Source organism: Apis dorsata, unplaced genomic scaffold (assembly GCF_000469605.1).
Source record: "Apis dorsata unplaced genomic scaffold, Apis dorsata 1.3 scaffold_309, whole genome shotgun sequence".
NCBI lineage: Eukaryota > Metazoa > Arthropoda > Insecta > Hymenoptera > Apidae > Apis > Apis dorsata.
The window spans coordinates 1,243,531-1,264,015 of NW_006263581.1; the positions used below are offsets into that span (position 1 = coordinate 1,243,531).

The 20,485-nt window shown below is 22.6% G+C and overlaps 1 protein-coding gene across 2 annotated transcripts; it reads right to left on the bottom strand.

Moving 5' to 3' along the window:
- Positions 1 to 2,202: 2,202 nt before the first annotated feature.
- On the bottom strand, positions 2,203 to 10,545 carry LOC102681338 (splicing factor 3B subunit 1). Of its 2 annotated transcripts, XM_006617492.2 has the most exons (19): positions 10,298 to 10,545; positions 9,816 to 9,994; positions 9,629 to 9,715; positions 9,358 to 9,484; positions 7,212 to 7,291; positions 6,962 to 7,129; positions 6,672 to 6,888; positions 6,105 to 6,506; positions 5,522 to 5,985; positions 5,064 to 5,421; positions 4,702 to 4,994; positions 4,476 to 4,601; positions 4,173 to 4,394; positions 3,914 to 4,096; positions 3,648 to 3,836; positions 3,381 to 3,556; positions 3,034 to 3,306; positions 2,730 to 2,946; positions 2,203 to 2,645 (listed from the first exon to the last, which is right to left on the bottom strand). In XM_006617492.2, the coding sequence occupies exons 1-19, from the start codon at positions 10,323 to 10,325 to the stop codon at positions 2,487 to 2,489; spliced, it is 3,948 nt and encodes a 1,315-aa protein (XP_006617555.1). In that variant the 5' UTR covers positions 10,326 to 10,545; the 3' UTR covers positions 2,203 to 2,486. The 2 variants fall into 2 exon arrangements, with proteins under 2 accessions (XP_006617555.1, XP_031367214.1); XM_031511354.1 differs by lacking the exons at positions 9,358 to 9,484; positions 9,629 to 9,715; positions 9,816 to 9,994; positions 10,298 to 10,545 and adding an exon at positions 7,607 to 8,144.
- Positions 10,546 to 20,485: the final 9,940 nt, after the last annotated feature.

Here is a 20,485-nt window from a genome sequence, read left to right on the forward strand (position 1 = left end):
AATATTTTTTAGTATAAAAAAATTTTATTAATTGTAGAAATGATTGAAATCTTCACATTCTATAGTCATTTACCAAAGTTATAAAAAATACGAAATATGATATTCTATTGTAAATTTTATCACACTACAACGAGAGAAAATGGAGAGTATATTTCTAATATACATGTAATATGTGTGAAATGAAATATTCTTACTTGTTAGTGAAAAATACAAGTGTGATATATCTAGTTTTCATCAAAAATGTTAAAGTTACGCGTGCTTGTGATATTTATCAATTTTAAATCTCTATAAATTATTATTTTCAATAATAAACCGTATATACATATTTTGTTACTTTATTCATTTTTGTCAGTGTAAGTCAAATACTTAATAATGATATTATTGTCTAAACTAATTTAAAAAAAATCATGTAAAAATATTTTTTTTTCATTTTTATAAATTATGAAGTCATGATATAGAGTCACACAATATTTGTAAGTTGACTAATCAAATTTTACATTATTAATATTTTATAAAAAAAATTTTCAATTGAATTTGTTTTTTAAAGTGTATCTGATATTATGTTGAAATTAAAATCGAACACATCCTTTTTATATATCATAAAATTTGTAAGTAAACTTCATTTTTAAAATTATAAAATAATAAATTTTAAAATGATATAAGACATTATAATACATTTGAAAGAAAAGTTCATTTTGAAGAATAAGGGATTATATTACACATATTACTTTTGCAACTTCATAAATATTAATAATAAGTACTTAGGCTGAAAATAATTTTTATAAAATGTATATATCAATGTGATTCTATAATCAATTGCTCTTAACATTTCAATTTCTATTTTATCAACTAATATATGTATAATTCATATTTTTATCTAATTCTATGTACTATTTATACCAAAGTTTTATTTAACAAATAGTTTATATAAGATATTATTGCAAAATAATATAACAATAATCTATATAGGTTTTAATTTGTTACTGTTTAAACTGGTTATTCTTTTTAGATTTATTTTTATTGTTTTCTTTTTTTGCTATGAATGTGATGCTTTAAATAAATATTAATAAAATATTGAAAGCTTTGCACAAAATGTGCTTTTAAACAATCAAATATTGTTTATTCTAAAATATTGTATAAAACATTCATTGAAATGAAACTATAATTTTTATTACATTCAAGAATAATTTTTTATTTTTAATAATTTGTAAATTATTAATTATTTTATATAATATTTTATTATAATTGTATATACAAAATACAAAATTGTATTATATGTTATATTTTTTTTAATAATTTTCTTTTAATAAATTGTAGAAGAAAATTCAATTTACTTATTTTATAATATTTATAAACGATATATTTATTTTTATTTTAATTATAAATTTAATTAATAATTTAAGGATATATATGTATACGTTGTTGTAAGTGCTATTAGATAAATGGTCTTTATATATATTTTAAATATGTAAATGAGATATAAAAAATTATCTTTTAAATTTTATTTGGTTCTCAATTTGAAAGTATATATTATAATATATATGTAATTGCACTTTTATCAGGATTGAAACTAAAGGAATTGCATTGAATTCAAAAATAATTGAAAAATGTTATAAATATAATGATGTATGTATGTGTATATTTATGCATATATGCTTTATGCCAATTTAAAATAAATCTATTTGGAAATATAGATATTTCACATACAATTTTTATACAAAAAATATTGCAATAAATGTTTCATAAAGAAAAAAAAATATAATGTAATGCAACTATATTCTCCAATGATATTTCAAAATATAATATACATGTAACTTTTGGTATGTGAATATTGTTTTATACAATATTCACTATAAAATATTAAGCTGTCTCAAAAATTATAAATAAATATTTAAAAATAAATTAGTATTGATTTTATTTATAGTCATTTAATAAATTTCGAAAATAAAATATATAAAAAAAATTCTATTTATATTTTTTTTCATTATGATATTATTTTCATGAAGAATATAGTTCTTTTTATTCTTATAAAAATCATAAACTCTTTTATTACTGTAAATTATAAAAATATGTTATAAAATTGTGTAAAAATATATATATAATATTATTTTTTTATGTTACATTATTATGCAATAAATTTAAAAAAACAATTATTTGAATATTGAAGCAAATACTTTGAAATAAATAAGTAAATTCAATTTCATTGCTTAGTTAATATGAAACATTTTATTTATAAGGACTGACAAATATTTTTTCTTAAGAATTTGTAATTAAAATCAATTTTTAATTTAAAAGAATTTATATATAATTTGTTTATAGAAAGAAGTCCAAGAAATAAATACTATCAAAGTTTACTGTCTACATCTTATGCATCACATAACATATAACTATTTTAGCTGACTTGTAAACAATAAGCGAATGATACTATGTTTTACGAAGATTATATAAATGTATAATACACATTTTTATATATATATTTAAAATCATTATAAAACATAGTCCAATTCATATCTAATATACTGATTCTTTGGATCATTCATAATTCGAGGATAACCAGCTACAAGAGCATCTTGTCCACCTATATAAAGAGAATTATAAATTTTCCAATATACATCTCGTACTTTTCGTGCTGGATGAAATAATCCCTATATAAAAACATAATCATGAATGATATTTTATTATGTTATATCTATTATATTAATATTCATACAGTTGATTATAATATGTACCTGTAAAGTATATTGTAATATTTTAATTGGTCCAAGAGCGACACGTAATCCATCTACTGCGTCCATAAATGCTTGTACTAAATGAGGTGAAGTTTCAAAGACATTCGGCCATACATGATTTAATAGATGTATCAACGCATCTTCGCATCCAAACCCATAAACACCTAATGCCATATGTTTAATAGCAGCACATGCTGTTTGTCTATGTACTAAATCTCTATAATAATAATAGTAGAATTAAATTAGATTATTATATTATTGTTTTTCATAAAAAAATTAGTTTCTTATATAAATATTTTTTTACCTATCCATAAGTGCATCTTCCAACAATGGACTAACAGCATAAATATAATCTTTTCCCATTTCACCAATATATTCAAACAAAAAAGATAAAGATTTTAATACGCCATTTTGTACATTTAGTTCTGGTACTCTATATTCATTCATCAATGCAGGAAGTACTGTAAACGGACTACAAGTTTCAGCTACAATAGCTATAGCTACTGTAGTGCATACACGATTTTGACGTTCTTGTACTTTTAAATTATTTAATAAAGTTGCTAATACATCATGAGGACTATACAAATGAATAAACAATTTAAAACATGTTAATGTTAGAAAATTTTCATATTTTATTAAATTTATAATTACCCTATCGCTTTTGCAATATAACCAAATGTATTTACTGTAGCTCTTCTAATCGCTTTCTTATGAGCTTTTAGAAGTTCCAAAAGTTCAAAACATATTCTCATCCATTCTCTAGCAGATACGTATTCAGGTCCTCTATCTGCAATTCTGCCTACGAGATCAATACAATTTTCCTGTACCTAAACATGCAAAATTTTATATTATAAATAATATATTTTTAGAATATATTAATAATTTTTACATATAAATATACTCGTAAATAGTACTAACTTTTTCATGTCTATTCTTTAATATAGGAGTGAGTCGTGGTAATAAATCTTTAATAGGTGGTGTCATTTTTGTCATTCCTATGACATTTACAATAGCTTTTAATGCGCCCAAAATACTACCTAATACTTCTGGATATTCTTCACCCAAATACTCGTAAAGAACAACACCTAAATGACCCATTAGTTTTTCCTATAAATAAATAAAAATAACAAAAATAAATATCATCTTATATTAATAAAATTTATATGTACAAAATATAAATTTACTTCTTGGCAAGTCTTCATCACAACAGCAATTCGTGATATTAAATCAGCAGCTTGTTGTCTTACTTTTGCAGATTTATTATTTAATCTCCACAATATTGTACCGCATATTTGTGGAAGATATGCTTTTACTCGTTTTCCTAATGTGTTCACAATGGTACCAAAACCATTTAACATTACTACATCCTATGTAGTAAATAAATAAATTTATTACATTATTATTCTACAATTTGAATTTATAGAAATTATAATTAATGCAGACCTCTGTTGTTTGTTCTTGAAAAGCATATAAAATACCATCAATAAGTTGTTCTTCCAAACGAGAATCAACATCCGCTGCTCCTAAATTACCCATTATTTTTTCAATAGTTTCCATAACCATTTTTCTATATTGTTCATTTTCATCCTTCAAATCATCTACTACGCGATTTATAATTTCTGATGCGCCAACTTTATTTGCAATTTCTACAGTTGTATCCACAAGCTAAAAAATCAAATTTTTATAAAATTCGTGTAGTTGTAATTTTTTTATTAATATGTTCATTAATATATATAATATATATACTTGTCTATAATTTCTACGATCTAAAGCCATTCTGTGATTCCAAAAATGTTTAAAAAAATGTGGGAGGATTTCGTCTTTGATATATTGTGCTTCTACACCATCTGTTCCGCAACATTGTTTCACCACCTATAATATATCCATTTTGGTACAATATATTTATAATAATATATTTAATATATTATTATAATTAAAATATTGGTTTATTATTATATTTTTAAGAATTTACTTTAAGAACAATTTTCTTCATTTCTTCATCAGGTGACTGGAATTCACGAATAAGAATTAACATTACTTCACGAGTATAATAATTAGCATATTCAGCATCCATAAGAGGAATTAAATAACCAATGGCTTTTAAGAATGCAGCAAGACCTTTTCCTCTATGAGTACGAATACCTTTCCAAAGTGGTTTTAAAACAGAATCAAAACTTTCAATACCATAAGGTGTGGCTGCTTCAGCTAAAGCAGCAATTGCTAAAGCAGTGATAGTACGAACTTTTTGTTGTTCGTCAACGAGACCTATAAATTAATCAATATTTTATAATTATCTTTTAAAGTATAATTTAAAAGTTGTAAAGATTTAATTACCATGTTCTATAATTTCAACCAAACTCTTTAAATGTGGTAATATAGCACATCCCATAAGAATAGCAATTTGTTGTACAATTTTTATACCAGTATGACGAGCTTGCCATGATTTTTTACTGCGACATACAGCTTTAAGGAATGGAAGTAAAGAAGGAATTCCTAAAGCTGATGCCACTACAGCAAATGCTCTGGCTGTTGTATTACGGACGTATTCATCAATATTGTCAATATCTGGTCTCATTGTAGAAATCATTGTTGCCAAACCAGCAGCTTTTGCCAAATTAGAGATAATTTCTCTACCTTCGACACGAGCATAATAATCTTCATCAATAAGCAAAGGTTCAATAACGACTAAAATCTAAAAATAAATTTATTTTTTGATTTATAAATTTCGAAATAAAATAAATTTAAATAATATAAATAAATAAATATAAATAATATAAATTTAATAAATTTACCTTATGTACATAAGGTCTAACTAAATCATCGAGTTTATAAAGAATACGATCAATAACTTTTACAAGAAGATGACGTTCTTGATCTTCTAGTGTAGGAGACATAAGGAGTGGAAGTATCTGATTAAATAAAGGACCTGCACCAAATTCTCTTGCTTTATCTGTAATTTGTCTCAGTGCAGCTTTCCTCATTGGTGGTGTACCATTTTTAATTTTTAATAATAATTTCATGATTTTTCTCTCTTTCTGTTCTTCAGGGCTAAGTGTTTCTTCATCAACATCAACTAATAATTTATCAAAATATTGTGCGTCTTCAGGTTTCATAAAAGGCAAATTTCCTTTTGGCTGATTGTCTACAAATTTTGCTGTTTTATCTTCCGTTTGAATGAAAAATCCTTGCGGTGTACCCGCAATAGGTGTTGGAGTAGCAGTGAGTTTTCTTGCAGGTGTACGAATTGGAATATATCCTATATTATAAAAATATAAAAAATAAAATAAAATATAAAAAATAATTAATAATTAAATTTAATAATTAAAAAAACTTTTAATTATAATTTTAAAATCTTTTAAACATTTTATAATCTACCTGCAGGTGGTTGCAAAACTTTGTATCCAGGTGGGAATAAAGCATCTAATTCATCATCTGAAAGTGGCCTATTCCTCTCATCAATTTCTCGTTCCCAGCGATATGCTTGAAGTTGTTCTGGCGTCATTGACATTAAATGTCCTGGTGTTGGAGTTGCCAATCCCATAGCTTTAGGTCCTGTTGGTGTTACACCACTAGGTGTTAAAATTGAAGTTTGATGTGGTGTTGTAAGAGGAGTTGCCGGAGTTTGTGGCGTCATAGATCCAGGAGTTTGATTCGAAGGTGTTTCATCCCATCGACTTCGACGTTTGCTAGCCGAAGGAGTAGGTGTTTCCTGAATTAAATCTCCCGCAACTCGATCTGTTCTTGGAGTCTCTGCCCAACCACTATGACCAGGTGTTTCTAACATTAAATTTATTAACATTAAAAAAAATTTATTATTTAACCATTTATATTATTTATATTATTTATTTTATAGTATTATAGTATATTTATATTATTTTTTTAACTATATATTTACATTATTTTAATTATTAATTGTTTAATAAAGTTATAATATAAATTTACCACGTTCAGTTTTTGGTGTTTCATCCCAACGATTTCTACGACTTGAAACAGCTTTTTCATGAGATGGAGTTTCTCTACCAGGAGTAGCTGCACCAGGTGTTGCATGTCCTGGAGTAGCATCCCACATTCTTGTACTTAGCCCTGGTGTTGCACCAGGAGTTTCTCCACCTTTACCATGTCCAGGTGTTTCATCCCATCTAATTGCAGCTGGTGTTACCTAATAATATTTTTAAAAAATTTTTTATTTATTTTCATTTCAGAATTAATAATACAAGTATTTATTTATTTACATCTGCATTATCCCAGGATGTTGGTGTTGCAGTTGTACCAGTAGGTTTTTTTGGTGTTGGAGCATCATCCGTTTGATCCCAACGACCTCTTTTTTTAGGTGCAGGTTTAGGTTCACCATTTGCTTTTAATGTTCCTTCTTTAGCTTTCTCTGCTAGTTTTTTTCTTAACTAATATAAACAAAAATATTTTTTATTTATTTAAATATTAATAAAAAACTTTATATAAATTAAAGTGATCGACTGAACTTACTTCAGTTTCTTCTCCTTTCAGTAATTGTTCCCGCATTATTTCAGTATATGTCCTAGAACCGATGTCTGGCGTCTTACCACCTGTAATCAGGAATCAAAAGTCACGCAAAGCGTAACCATTAGATACTTTTTCAATAAATGCTTAAATTTTCAAAAACTTCTGAACATACCTAGCCATTTTATAATATTTATTGTTAAAATGCCCTTAGAATATTTGGATATATTCTAAGTAAACTACTGAATTCACTCTCATTTCCACGTTGCATATACCATTAAATTAAATGATAATAAAACATTTTTAATGGTAAATATAATAATAAATCGTAAGTAATATCGAAATATTTAAACAACGGGTTTTAGAGAGCTGCAACAGTAGATGGCATATAGCATACGTACGTGAAAATTTGGTGCCATAGGGAGCACTGTCCTGCTCATGTCTTCCACATCGAAAAATACTTTAGCCATCTAAAAATCAACTCATTCTTGTTATTAATAATATTTGCACACCAATCACTCATACTATTTTTCAATATTTATGTTCTCCCGAAAAACGTGTGATACAATGAGAATTTAGTGACATATGATTTATATATGTAAGTAATCAAAATAATAGTTAAAAAATTTATGAAGAAAAAACATATGAAAATATATTATAATTTATAATTTAATGTAAAAAAAAAAAAAAGTCTCATTGTATCATTTATAGGACGTGACTGTAATGTTCTGTGACAATTCAATCTCGCTTAACCTTCGACATAGTATCCTCGGTTAGCAGATGATTCCAAATGTGCAGACCGTCACTAAGATTGGAAAAAAATGTAAACATTAGTATTTATTTAAAAGAATCACATTCACTCTGTTCATTCAAGCCAGTATTATTTATTTCTTAACGCTTCCACAATCTAAGCATAAAGAAATATTAATTCTAATAATTAATAATAACTGAGATAAATATTCAAACTAAATTTTTTATGATATATTAAAACAGTGTATAATGTTTTTATATTTTAAATTTTGTAAAATGTTTTTATATTATATTATTTTATATTTAAAAATAATTTAAATTATGATATAAAATATAATAAATTTCATTATGTACAATACATAAAATATTTATCTTTATTTTATAAATTTTATTTAATGTATAATTTAAATAGAATTCACTTGAAATAAATTTTACTATTATTGTAGTTAACAATCCTACAGCAACAAAAATGTAATGTTCAATAATTTTTTTAAAATAAATTAAGTAAATACAATAAAATTTATTCTTGTATTATTTTCTTTTATAGTTCATATTTAATATTCTGTTTAAATTATTTATATATATAAATCTATTTGACTATATATATATATAGTATATAATATATAATATACAATCTCATATTATTGAATGATCATAGATTTATTAAACATTTTCTGTATTTAAAATGAAATGTATAATAAATAAATTAATTAAAATTATTAAATTATATATAAACTAAAATATCTTTTCATAAATTATCCAAAAAATTTAAATTGTTTTATTAATTATCCAAAATATTAAATAATATAATTATATAAAATTTTGTTTATTTTTTTATTATATTTTTTTCAAACAAAAATATAAAAGTATGATAAAAATTATAAGTAAAAATCAATACTATAGTTATTCAATTATTTAAACTTTATCATATTTCATTTTGTATTTAAGTTTATAATAATATAAGATAATATAAAGAAAAAGTCAACTTGACTATTCACCTATTAAAAAAAATATAAATTAAGTAGTAGTATATATTGAATTAAATTTTTTTCTCATAATAAAGTCAAGTAGACTTTCTTATTCATTCATACATTGAAATATATTTAAGATGACCTTAAATCAGTGATAGAAGCTCTATTGTGCATGTATTTTGTTGCAATATAATTAAAAGCTATGTACATTAGATAATTTTAAAAATATTTTAAAAAATATTAAAAATAAATATATTATGCTATAACAAGTTTTGATAAAATTTATTATGTTTATCATGAAAAAATAAAGATTTTTTTACTCCATTATATTGCTTCAAAATATCAACAAAAATAACAATATATAAACACACTTAATATCTAATTACCTGTTTTGTTTTTGAATTGTTTAACTTAAAGGAAAAAGTACTAACCTTCTGCGAAAGGATCAACACGTTCAGGCGATATGATCATTCTTCGTCTTTTTTGTCTATATTCATCTTCCCTGTCAGCTATAGTGGGTCGTCGTCTATCAGCAAAAGGATCATAATCTTTTTCACTCTAAATAATAAAAATTTGAAGATTATTAAATTAAAAATTATTAATATAATTATTAATGTTATTAATGATAACATTATGATATGTTATATATATGTTATGAATGATAACATTATATAATGTTATAATGATAACAGGCTAAAATACCTGTGCAACATCATTGAGCAATGCTGCTGGTGCAGTATATCCTGGTCTTTTATTAGTACTAAAAGTTGTTGGTTCATAATCTTCATCCTTAAAGAAAAATAATATATTTTATATTTTCATATAAGATTCATATTACAATTAAATTATAATTATATTAGAAATAAAAATAAAATAAAAATAAAATTACCTCAATTTCATCATTGGCTGCAATAGATGTAACATAGCCTTCATATTTATTATTACTTCCATCATAAATATCTTGATCGTAAAAACCAGTTTTTCCTAATCCTACTTGTTCTTTTTCTGAAGATGCATTTTGAATTTCTTTTTTCTTTGATTGTATTTCTCTTATTTGTGCTTCAATATCTAAATATGATTAATATTTAATTAATATTATATAGTATTGTATTAATCAATGAAATTTTATATAAAAGTAATTTAAATATTAAAATAAAATAAAAATAAAATAATTAAAATTAAATATTAAACAAAAAATTAAATATTAAATTAATTATATGACTTTTATTAGTAAATCTAATCAAAGTAATTTAGATAAAAGATTAGCAAATGTTTTTTAAGATATTTATGTAATTTTTAATTATTAATTATTAAAAATGATTGAATATAATTTTTAAATAGTTAAAAAAATTTAATTTAAAACAATTAAACCTTCATGCGTTCTGGGAATGGAATCCATCGTGTAGCGTTAAAACTTGACAGAAAACTATCTTCGAGAACTCCGTCACTATACTTGATTTTTGTCAAGTCTTTAAAAATAAGAATTATCTTTGTAATATTATACAAGTGTTCTTTGTGCACATCACAATATCATTCAATAAAACATGTAAAACATTTAGCAGAGAACTAAATTCTGTCCTTTTAATCTTTATACTAGTAATATTATAAGATGGCATACTATTAATTATTTTTAAATCATAAAAGAGCATTTACATGTATATTCATTTATTACAATTAATAAAGCCAACCAATAAAATTATCGTTTCATGAAAATATGTCTAAAGTTAGTTTAAAGAATATTAAGTTATCAACAAAATATAATTATAATTACATGATTTCATTTCACAATTTGGTAATGATAATAATTGATGTATATGTAATAATATCGATATGTATATATTTATATAAAAAAATATACTCGCTTATATTTTATCATAAACTAGATATAAAATAAACTAAAAGAATAAAATAAATCAATGCAAATCTAGTCTATATCTTATCTATGATCACATGACAAGTATAAACAAAAAAAACAAATAATGGGAAGAGATACAATAACAATTAGCTCTATTTCTCTATGCCGAAAATATAGATACAAGAAGCAAATATTAAAAGAAAAATAAAAAGTAAGAAAGTTAATTATTAATATCATCTAATGATATATTCAATAACAAAATTCTCAAAAATTCTAAAAATACTTAAAAGATGGAATTTATGATATTAATTTTTATTCTACTTTATCCTAGTTTAGAAATATGTTTTTTAATACTCAAAAGATGGCGTTAATAATCCATTCTTATCTTTATCCATTCTATCTTTCTTTCTCTTATTTTCTATTCTTTCTATGTGCTTCATTTATATTCTGAAAATGGCGTTATCCATAATTTTTATTTTATCTCTGTTCTTTTTCCATTATTTGTTTCTTTATCTATATTTCTGCAAAATTTATATATTTCTACATATAAAAACGATTCTGATATCTGATTAACTTAATCTTAACAGAAATCTTCATTTAATCTTAACAAAATTTATTCAATTCAATTTTTTTATAAACTTGATTATGGAATCATTACAACAAATAGATCAATTATTAATTCAATAACGTTATGTATTAAATCAGGAAAATAATATAAATCAACTGTTTATCAAACTAGAAGTATATTTTCGATAATTTGGATATTTGATATGATTGTAATATTGAATATAATAAATTAAAAGGAATTTGAATTTTATATTCCTCAATAGATTTTTTAGAATATAATACTATTTTAATTATTTTTAATAATGATTTTTATTTTCAAAAATTGCAATAATATATTATTATATTTTATTTATTTTTATTACTATTAATATTAAATTTATTTATATAAAATTTTTTTGATAATTTATCAATGATAATCTAAAATTTTATCAAAATTAAATATTTTATATTCTATAATAAATTTATTAGGATTTCTATATTCATAAATTATTTTTTTTAAGTATTTTCATAAATTAGACTTTATTATATTATATTATATCTCTTTTTGAGATTATGAACTACATGATCAAATGATTTTATAAGTATATATATTTACTTTTTTTTTATTTCAGATATATATATTCTCGAGAAAAATATAAATTTTATTTTATTTCAAAATTTGTATGTAAATAATATTTAAAGAAGGAATTTTTATGCGAAAGTTGATCATTAAAAAATTGAATTATTATTTATTTTTATCAAATCAGTTTCTTAATTTATTTGCTGCATTTGAATTCTTTCATTTAATTTCGAGAAATATTGATAATTACAATATCTTTCTTTTTTAAATATGATTCTTATTTTATTTATCATTTTATTTTATAGAATAATCACACATTTTTTTATGCACTCACAAATAATGAAATATATTATTTACTTACATAAATACATTTATAAATTCTTTCACATTGATTAAACTTCAATATTTTATCTAATCAATAATATGACTTGTAAGTTTTTTAAATAGTTGTAAGAAAAGAAATTGATTTAAGATGTAATATATAAATCGGTAAAAAAAAAGAATATTATAATTCATAAATATAATTAATATTTATTAATTATAATTTATAATTAATCAATGTCGAATATATATTTTATATTATTTTTTTCATCTTTTTTCTTCTTTATTCATCTTTATTCATCTTTTTTTATCATTTTTATTATTCAAATAATTTAAGATTTTTTTATTATAATTACAATTTAATTATAGATATATAATTAATTTATAACAAATATTTATAAAATTTTAGATTTATAGTAAATTTTAAAATAAAAATTAACTATAAAAATAATAAAAAAAAAATACGAAAGATAGTTATTTATTTTATAATAGTAATACAAATTAATTAAAAAAAAATCAACATTAATCATAAATGATATGTCAATTATGATTTAAAAAAATAAGTTACAAAGTTTATATTTTTTCACGTTTTGCAGCGAAAAATGATGTTAAGATTCAATTTAAAGTTTGTTTGTTCGGATTATTCAATTTTTTGATTATTCAAAACTATTTCTTATCATTCCCCAAAATACTAAATGTATTAAGATTTTCTTTTTTTATGAAAAAAATTTCAAAATAATTTTAATAGAATATTAAAGAACGAGAAAGATACATATATATTTAAATGATATGTACTAAAAATGTAATAATGTAATATATAAAAAGATGTCATATCATTATTATTATTGTTCATGACATTGTCATGTCATTGTAATTATTAAAATGAATGAATTTATGAATGCACTTTATGTTTGTTAAATTCTTATCAATTATCTACTTCCGTAGGAGGCTTATCAATAGAACATAGATGAAGTTAAAAATAGAAAATATTTCTTATGATATATACAATATATAATCTCATTATCAGTATATATATATATATATATTATATTATATTATATTATATTATATATATATATATATATATACAATATCATCTGAAGCTTCAGATCATCGGCAGATATTACAAAGTTATATACATAAATTAATATACTACGTTTATTTAATTATATTATTTTATATTCTTTTATATTGAACCAAACATATAAAGCAAAATAACATAGAGATTAATAAGAATTGACTATATTAAGATTAATTATTTCAAAATATATAAAAATATAAAGGAAATCATATCAGTTTTTAAACTTAAAATAACAATATCTAATAATAGAAAGAAATAAAATGTATGTATCTAGAAATAAATGTATGTATGTGAAATTATATCAATAGATTCGATTAATGTTATATAATATAAGAACTTAACCTAACTTCTTTTCCTAAAAAGAAAATTCGAAAAATTGTTGTGTTCATTACATACATTTATATACATTTTTTATAATTTTTTTTTAGTTTCGAAAAATGTTTGTAAGAGATATGATGAAAAAATAAAAAATTATGGAAAAGTAGGAATACTGATTGTTATATTATATTTTAATGTCAACAACTATTGATATATCTGATTACAATAAATTGTTTTTTACAAATTTTTGATTAATCGATTTCTGTTTATTCCTGATATTATCGTATCTGATGTTCTAATAATAAAAAATTAAACTCTGATAAGTGATATAAAAAATTAACTTTTTTTATCAGAAGGAATTTTATTAAATTTTGGAAAACGATGTCAGGACTCATAATTTCATTCTTTATAAATTAGAGCTTGAATTATTAAAAAAATACAATATTATAATTAGATATAATCAACTTTTAAATAAATATCAATTCTATTGATTATGATTGATTCTTATATATTATTTTTTTGAAAATAATTATAATTCATAGATATATGATATAATTCATATATCATTTCAAGAATAATTGATTCCAACAAAATAAGCAAATAATTTTTTTGTTAGAATATTTGTAATAATATATTTTGATAAAATGATATTTTTGTTATATTCTTATCATCAAAAATTGTATTTTATTAAATATTTTCAAAATTATCATGAAATATTAATATTTTTTCTGTTCATTTTCGCATTGCAATTTTAGATATCTGTTTTATCTAAATATGAAGTGGACAATCATATTAGCAATCTTTTGCAATCAAAGTGATAAAGTTAAATGAAAGCAAGCATTATATATACTAAGCGTTATATACTTTAATGAGTTAAATTTATTTTGAGCGACATTTTATTTTTAGGATGTATATTTCTGCGTTATTATTAATTTGGTAAAGTTCCTGGAACATATACATATTCGAATTATTTGTAGTAGAAATCTCAATAATCGATGAAATGAGAAAACTTATTTTTTTATAATTTATATGTTGAAAAAAATAGTAAACGAAATTCAAATCAAAAATATTTCAAATAAGGTAAAAAAATATTTTCTTTTAATTAAGTCTTAATTATTTACATTGATTATATCAATCTAAAAATATAAAAAACTTTTAATTAATATTTTTATTTTTTATTGATTAATATTTTTATTATTTTATTTAGTTGAATAAGATAAAATTATTTTATTTAGTTAAATGAGATAAGATAATACGCTATATTTATGGTACATGCAAATAAATTGCTCAAAATTTGTCTATTTTATTAAATGGATATTATAAGTAATAGAAGTCTTCTCGTATTATATATATATTTATATTTTATTATTTTGCAACGAAAAATTCAAATAACAAGTATGAAGCATGCAAATATCAAGTATGAACATACATATATTATAAGCGAGATGTATAATAAAACGATTTTTTTACAATCTGCTTATCTATTGAAAGTTCCCCAATTTAATTTCTCTTTAAAAAGATTTTCATATAAGTATATGTATTCATCGGAAGAACTCAAAAGAATAAAAATAAGATGAACCATATATAATATATACTCGATAATCTATGAATATAAAAAAGATTATTTTTCTAATAAAAATATATATACCGCAACATAAACTACAATAAAATAGCAATAGACGATATGAACATTGTATCATCAAAAGAATTAAACGATTCCATCAAAAACTTTAAGTAAATCGTTGTTATCTTAGTTGCAGTCAATATTAATTAGGAAATTTTTTTTCACTACTTTTCATCAGAGGAATATTATTCCAAGCAATTGAAATGTCACATTACCATCGTCTTCGCTCAACTCATTCATAATATAAACGAGTTCCCACAACAGCCATTGCATTAAATTTAATATCGTCGCCTGCTTATTATCGTACCGCGTGCTTCTTTATATTTTTCAAAACATCTACGCGACTAAATATAGCGGTGCATGAAGCGATCGGACTTTTGTTGTGACGTTTCAATGAGCTGTTTCATTAATTCGTCTCGCCCCTCGGCAACAGATACTATCTGTTAATGCATATATTTCATAGAAGATTTCTGAAAAATTTTTGTCCTTTTCCTCTTCATTTATTTTAAAATGAATTCCTGTAAAATTTTCGATAATGAAGAATTTTATGCTTATTCGTTTTGTTCGGATTATTTTTCACTTGTCCTCGAACGAGATCGATAAAACTTATTCGAGTTACGAGGTTTATTGTTAGATTGGGACGTATTATTAATTCAACCATCGAAGGAAGGAGAATCGAATAGGATTTTTTTTCCCAGAGAAAGAAGAAAAATTAGCTTTATTTATCAGAATACATACTGAGACAAAACAGATTGGATAACTTGATATAAATAGAAATTTTTCTATTGCTCACGATTTTCTATTTTATTATAATCATTGCACATATATAAATATAAAATATATGATGATACAATCAATTTTTTCTAAATAATGAATATATTTTATGTAATAATAATTTATAATTTATATACATATTATCTAAATTTTGTGTGCAAATTTGTAAATTATAAATTTATATTTTTTTCATAACATTATTTTTTTCTATTTTTTATAAGTGAGAAATATGTATTTATTTGAATGTAATATTCATGTAATTGTAATGATAATAGATTAGAAATATGATTTTAGTAAGTAAGATACAAATAAATGGAGTTCTACTGTAACTGATTCTTTCCGCAGCAAACGAGATACGCAATCAACTGGTAGGTAGACTATGCGGTGTTTACAATGCTTTTAAGACGCACCTTGTAAGCAAATATGCAACGAAGGCCATGGTAACAGAGGCGCAATGAATCTATTTTCATTTCGCATGTGTTATGCGTTTGCGCGTGCTATGAAACCTAATAATAAAATTAAAGAAACACAATGGAGCACGTGAAATGGTTTGCAAATATCGACATGCCTTCATTGGTGAAACAAAATCGAATAATTTGTAAAGAAAGAGATAAAATTTCGCATTTCTGTCTCTATATCTCTAAAAACTAGAGAAAAAGTTCGTTTTTCAAAAATATATCTAGAGATTAGATTAAATCTCATTCATTAAATTCTTACTAAAGGTAAATCCATTTTTGATATTTATATTTATTTATATTTTATATTCGTAATCAGTAATTTTTATATATACTTCTGAAGATACAAAAATATCAATAATCAATATTTACATCTTTCAATAGATTACGAATATAAATCACATACGAATATTTATGTACAATCTAAATGTTTAGATTCAAATTTAAACTTCGTTGATAATTTATAATCGATCGATTAAATTTTGGAAGTTTCAAAACTTTTAAAATTATATATCATAAAATTGTTATCGACTCAAAAATTAAAAAGAAAAAGGACAGAAACAGAAGAAGCAATCATTTATAATACATTTAAAAAATATGCTATTAATGTGAAACAATTTATTTGACAGATATAAGTTATTGTTAATAATTAGAGATATACGATACATCGGTATAGAATATTTCGCAAACAACTGATTTATATTATAAATGGTGTACGTGAGCATCGTGCGAGATGAAAACGGGCCGCATCCAAATTAGCATGAGAAAACGTTCTGAAGCAAGATTGAAATGTGTGGTCCAATGAGCATAAGTCAATGTGACAAGAAGGGCCGTAGAAGAAAGATGGGTATCTAGAAAGATATCTAAAAACGGAATGTCATGTATCACTATCTTTTTATCGATAGTTAATATTCTATTTAAAATATAGTATGTACTATGTATATTTATTTCATTGACATTTTCAAAATGTAAAATATATAAAAGAAGAAAAGAATTTAATATGCAACTGCATAGAATAATTGAAAATAATAATTGATAAACATAATACTTGTGGTAAACTTTAAATGGAAATGTTCAATCTATATTATAAAATGAAATGTTGCATAACTGATTTTTATTATATTCAAATAATTCTATCATCATTTCATATTATGTTACCTTAAGTTAAAATAAAAAACAAGAAATTGAATATCGGATTTTATTTCTGAAAATAGATTCATGATTCAAAATAATTCAAAATCAGTATGCCTTTATAAACATAATCCGCGAAGTCTTTTTAGATATTGACTGATAATATCATTTTTTTTTATAAATATAGATATTGATTATGTTAAATAAATGATTTAAAATGTTTGATGACTAAATTGATTAAATTAATGATTAATGATTAAATTATAAATAACAAGACGTTCTGAAAATTTTTGTATACTCTGTATATTAAATATTTAATATAAATATAATTATGATTATTTCATTCAATTTTTCTCGCTTGACTTAATCATATGTTTCAACTTGAGCGATAATAATTGATACCAACCATTTTTCTAATATATTTTTTAACAATATATTATCTGGAACGGCACAATTAATATAAAATGTTGCCAGCTAGAAAATCAATTATGATTTATGACTCAATTCTATTGACTTATTATCACAATCGGTTATGTTACTTCCGAAGCATTGGGTACGAACAATCGAGATCTAATCAAAGTCAAATAATTGGAAGAGGTTCGACCGATTTCTTCGCAGAAAGAAGTCCCCTGTAGTGAAGACGAATAATACAAGTAGTGACTTATCTAACATGGATGTATGTATCACGTGTACTATGTCAGTAATGGCAGAATACATCATACGAAATGTGAGATGCTCGTTAGTCTCGTTCCAGGTGGCTCGTTATCGTTGGTTCCAGTGTGTCAAGTATCACATAAGTTAGCCTCAACGTGTGACACTTGTGTAATGCCTGTAAAAGCAGAATTATAAAAGAAAAAAAAAAAGAAAAACAAGGGATAAAGAAGAACGGAAAGGAATAAAAAACAGATTCATTCGATGAATGATCCATTGACGTGACCCGTTTTTTCTGCAAATCAACCCGGATGCATCTTAAAAAGCTATCTTGTTTCTCGTGTGCACGATCGATGAACAAATATTATACAGTAGATAATGATTTAATATTGACTGAAATAATAGCAGTAATTTTTTAAAAATTCATATTTTTTAATTTTTCAAAAGATAATTTATACAATAATTAAACTTATTGAATTTTATTTATTATTCAAACGAAAGATTTTTTTTATCGCTGAATTATTTTAAAAATTGTAAAAATTGATTCTATTCTGTTGAACTATTCTGTTTGACAGTTTTGACAGCATCAAAGAATATTTGGTTATTCAAGCTTTTGATAAACGATCGAACGAATTGACAACTATTGTAGAATTGTTACGCGACGTAGTAATTGAAGAAGACATACTTAACTGAAACGAATATAATATGCATAAAAAAGATTAAATTCCGGGAGATCGCGTTTCAAGCAAAAATGTTTAACATGGAATTAGCAGAATAGAAACGCGGCTATAATCTTGCCTTTGCGATGAGATTATGGTAATACAACTCGTTTGCTGCTCGACATACGATGACATTTAGATTTAGTTGTCTTTTAGCGGCAACTAACTGAAAATGATAGAAATAAATGAATATTATATATTTTGGAAAATAATATATTTGAAATTTGAAATATTTTTTTCATGATACGCAACACTTACCCAATTGCCATATTTATATAGAGAATTTGATACAATTCTGTAATAATCGATTGATACGATGAAATGTTATGAATCTGTTTCTTATTTTTCAAATGAATCTTCTGGTTGTCTGAATAATTATTTGTAACAATGAAAATCTGTAGAGAAAGGATATTTCGTATTAATTATAATAAATTATTAATTATTAATTTAATTATTAATTATAATAAATTAGTTTAATCAATTTTCAGATCTTTTATGTGATATTACAAATTATAAAATAATATATAAAATTATCGATTCTAAAAAATGTATAATATAAAAAACAAATAAAAAAGAACTATGATTTTTCTCTAAAATATCGCGATAGTAAATGATTCTAAAATCATTTGGAATTATACTGGATTTATACTGCTAGTATTAGCTTATAATAAATTGCTTATAATAAAACTATTTACGATAGAAATTTAATTATGACTTACGAATATATGTTATTCGTTTCATTTCAAGAAAATTGTATTTCGTCACTGACCGATAAGTTTATACATTCTTCGAATCAAAGATATTTCATTATTAAGTTATATATATAGTTATAAAGTTACTTCGAAACATTTTTCATATCTTTTTTTTTTATTTGACTCATTAATTCACAATTATATACAGAAATAATTTGAAATTTCTCAGGAATTGAAAGTTTATTCGTCAATGTTCATTCAATAGAAGAAATGATATGTATTTATGTTATAATTATGTTATAATATTCAATTATGATATTATACAATGTATGATTTTTTTATAAAAAATTTCACGTGCTATCAGTTAAATATTTTTATAATAAATGCGATCCATTTGTATTCAGTACATCGAATGTAGAAAACAAACACGTTATTCAAGATACTTATGCTGATAAAGATTATTTCTAAAACTTAATAAAAAAGAACTTCCGTTGGAAATTTATCATTTTTGCTTATATCATTTTGATTATAATCATTTATTAGATAAATATATATTAAATATTGATAGTTATATCTAATATTATAAATGTGAATATTACATTAGAAAGAATCTTTATTTTCAATTGGATATTAATTTTTTATTACATCCATATTTTTCTCTTACATTTTTTAAAAATGAAAATATTTTTATGCATCTTGCATATTCAATTTGCAACTTGTATATATATATATATATATCTATGTATAAATGTATGTATGTATATATGTATGTATGTATGTATGTATGTATGTATGTATGTATGTATGTATGT

Bases quoted from the DNA above. Each gene is read 5' to 3' on its own strand.
- LOC102681338 (XM_006617492.2), bottom strand. From the start codon at position 10,325: ATGGATTCCATTCCCAGAACGCATGAAG. The intron at 9,485-9,628 runs GTATTTTAGCCT...TTTATTATTTAG, and splicing joins TGCTCAATGATGTTGCACAG to AGTGAAAAAGATTATGATCC. The intron at 6,889-6,961 runs GTAAATAAATAA...AAATATTATTAG, and splicing joins CATCCTGGGATAATGCAGAT to GTAACACCAGCTGCAATTAG.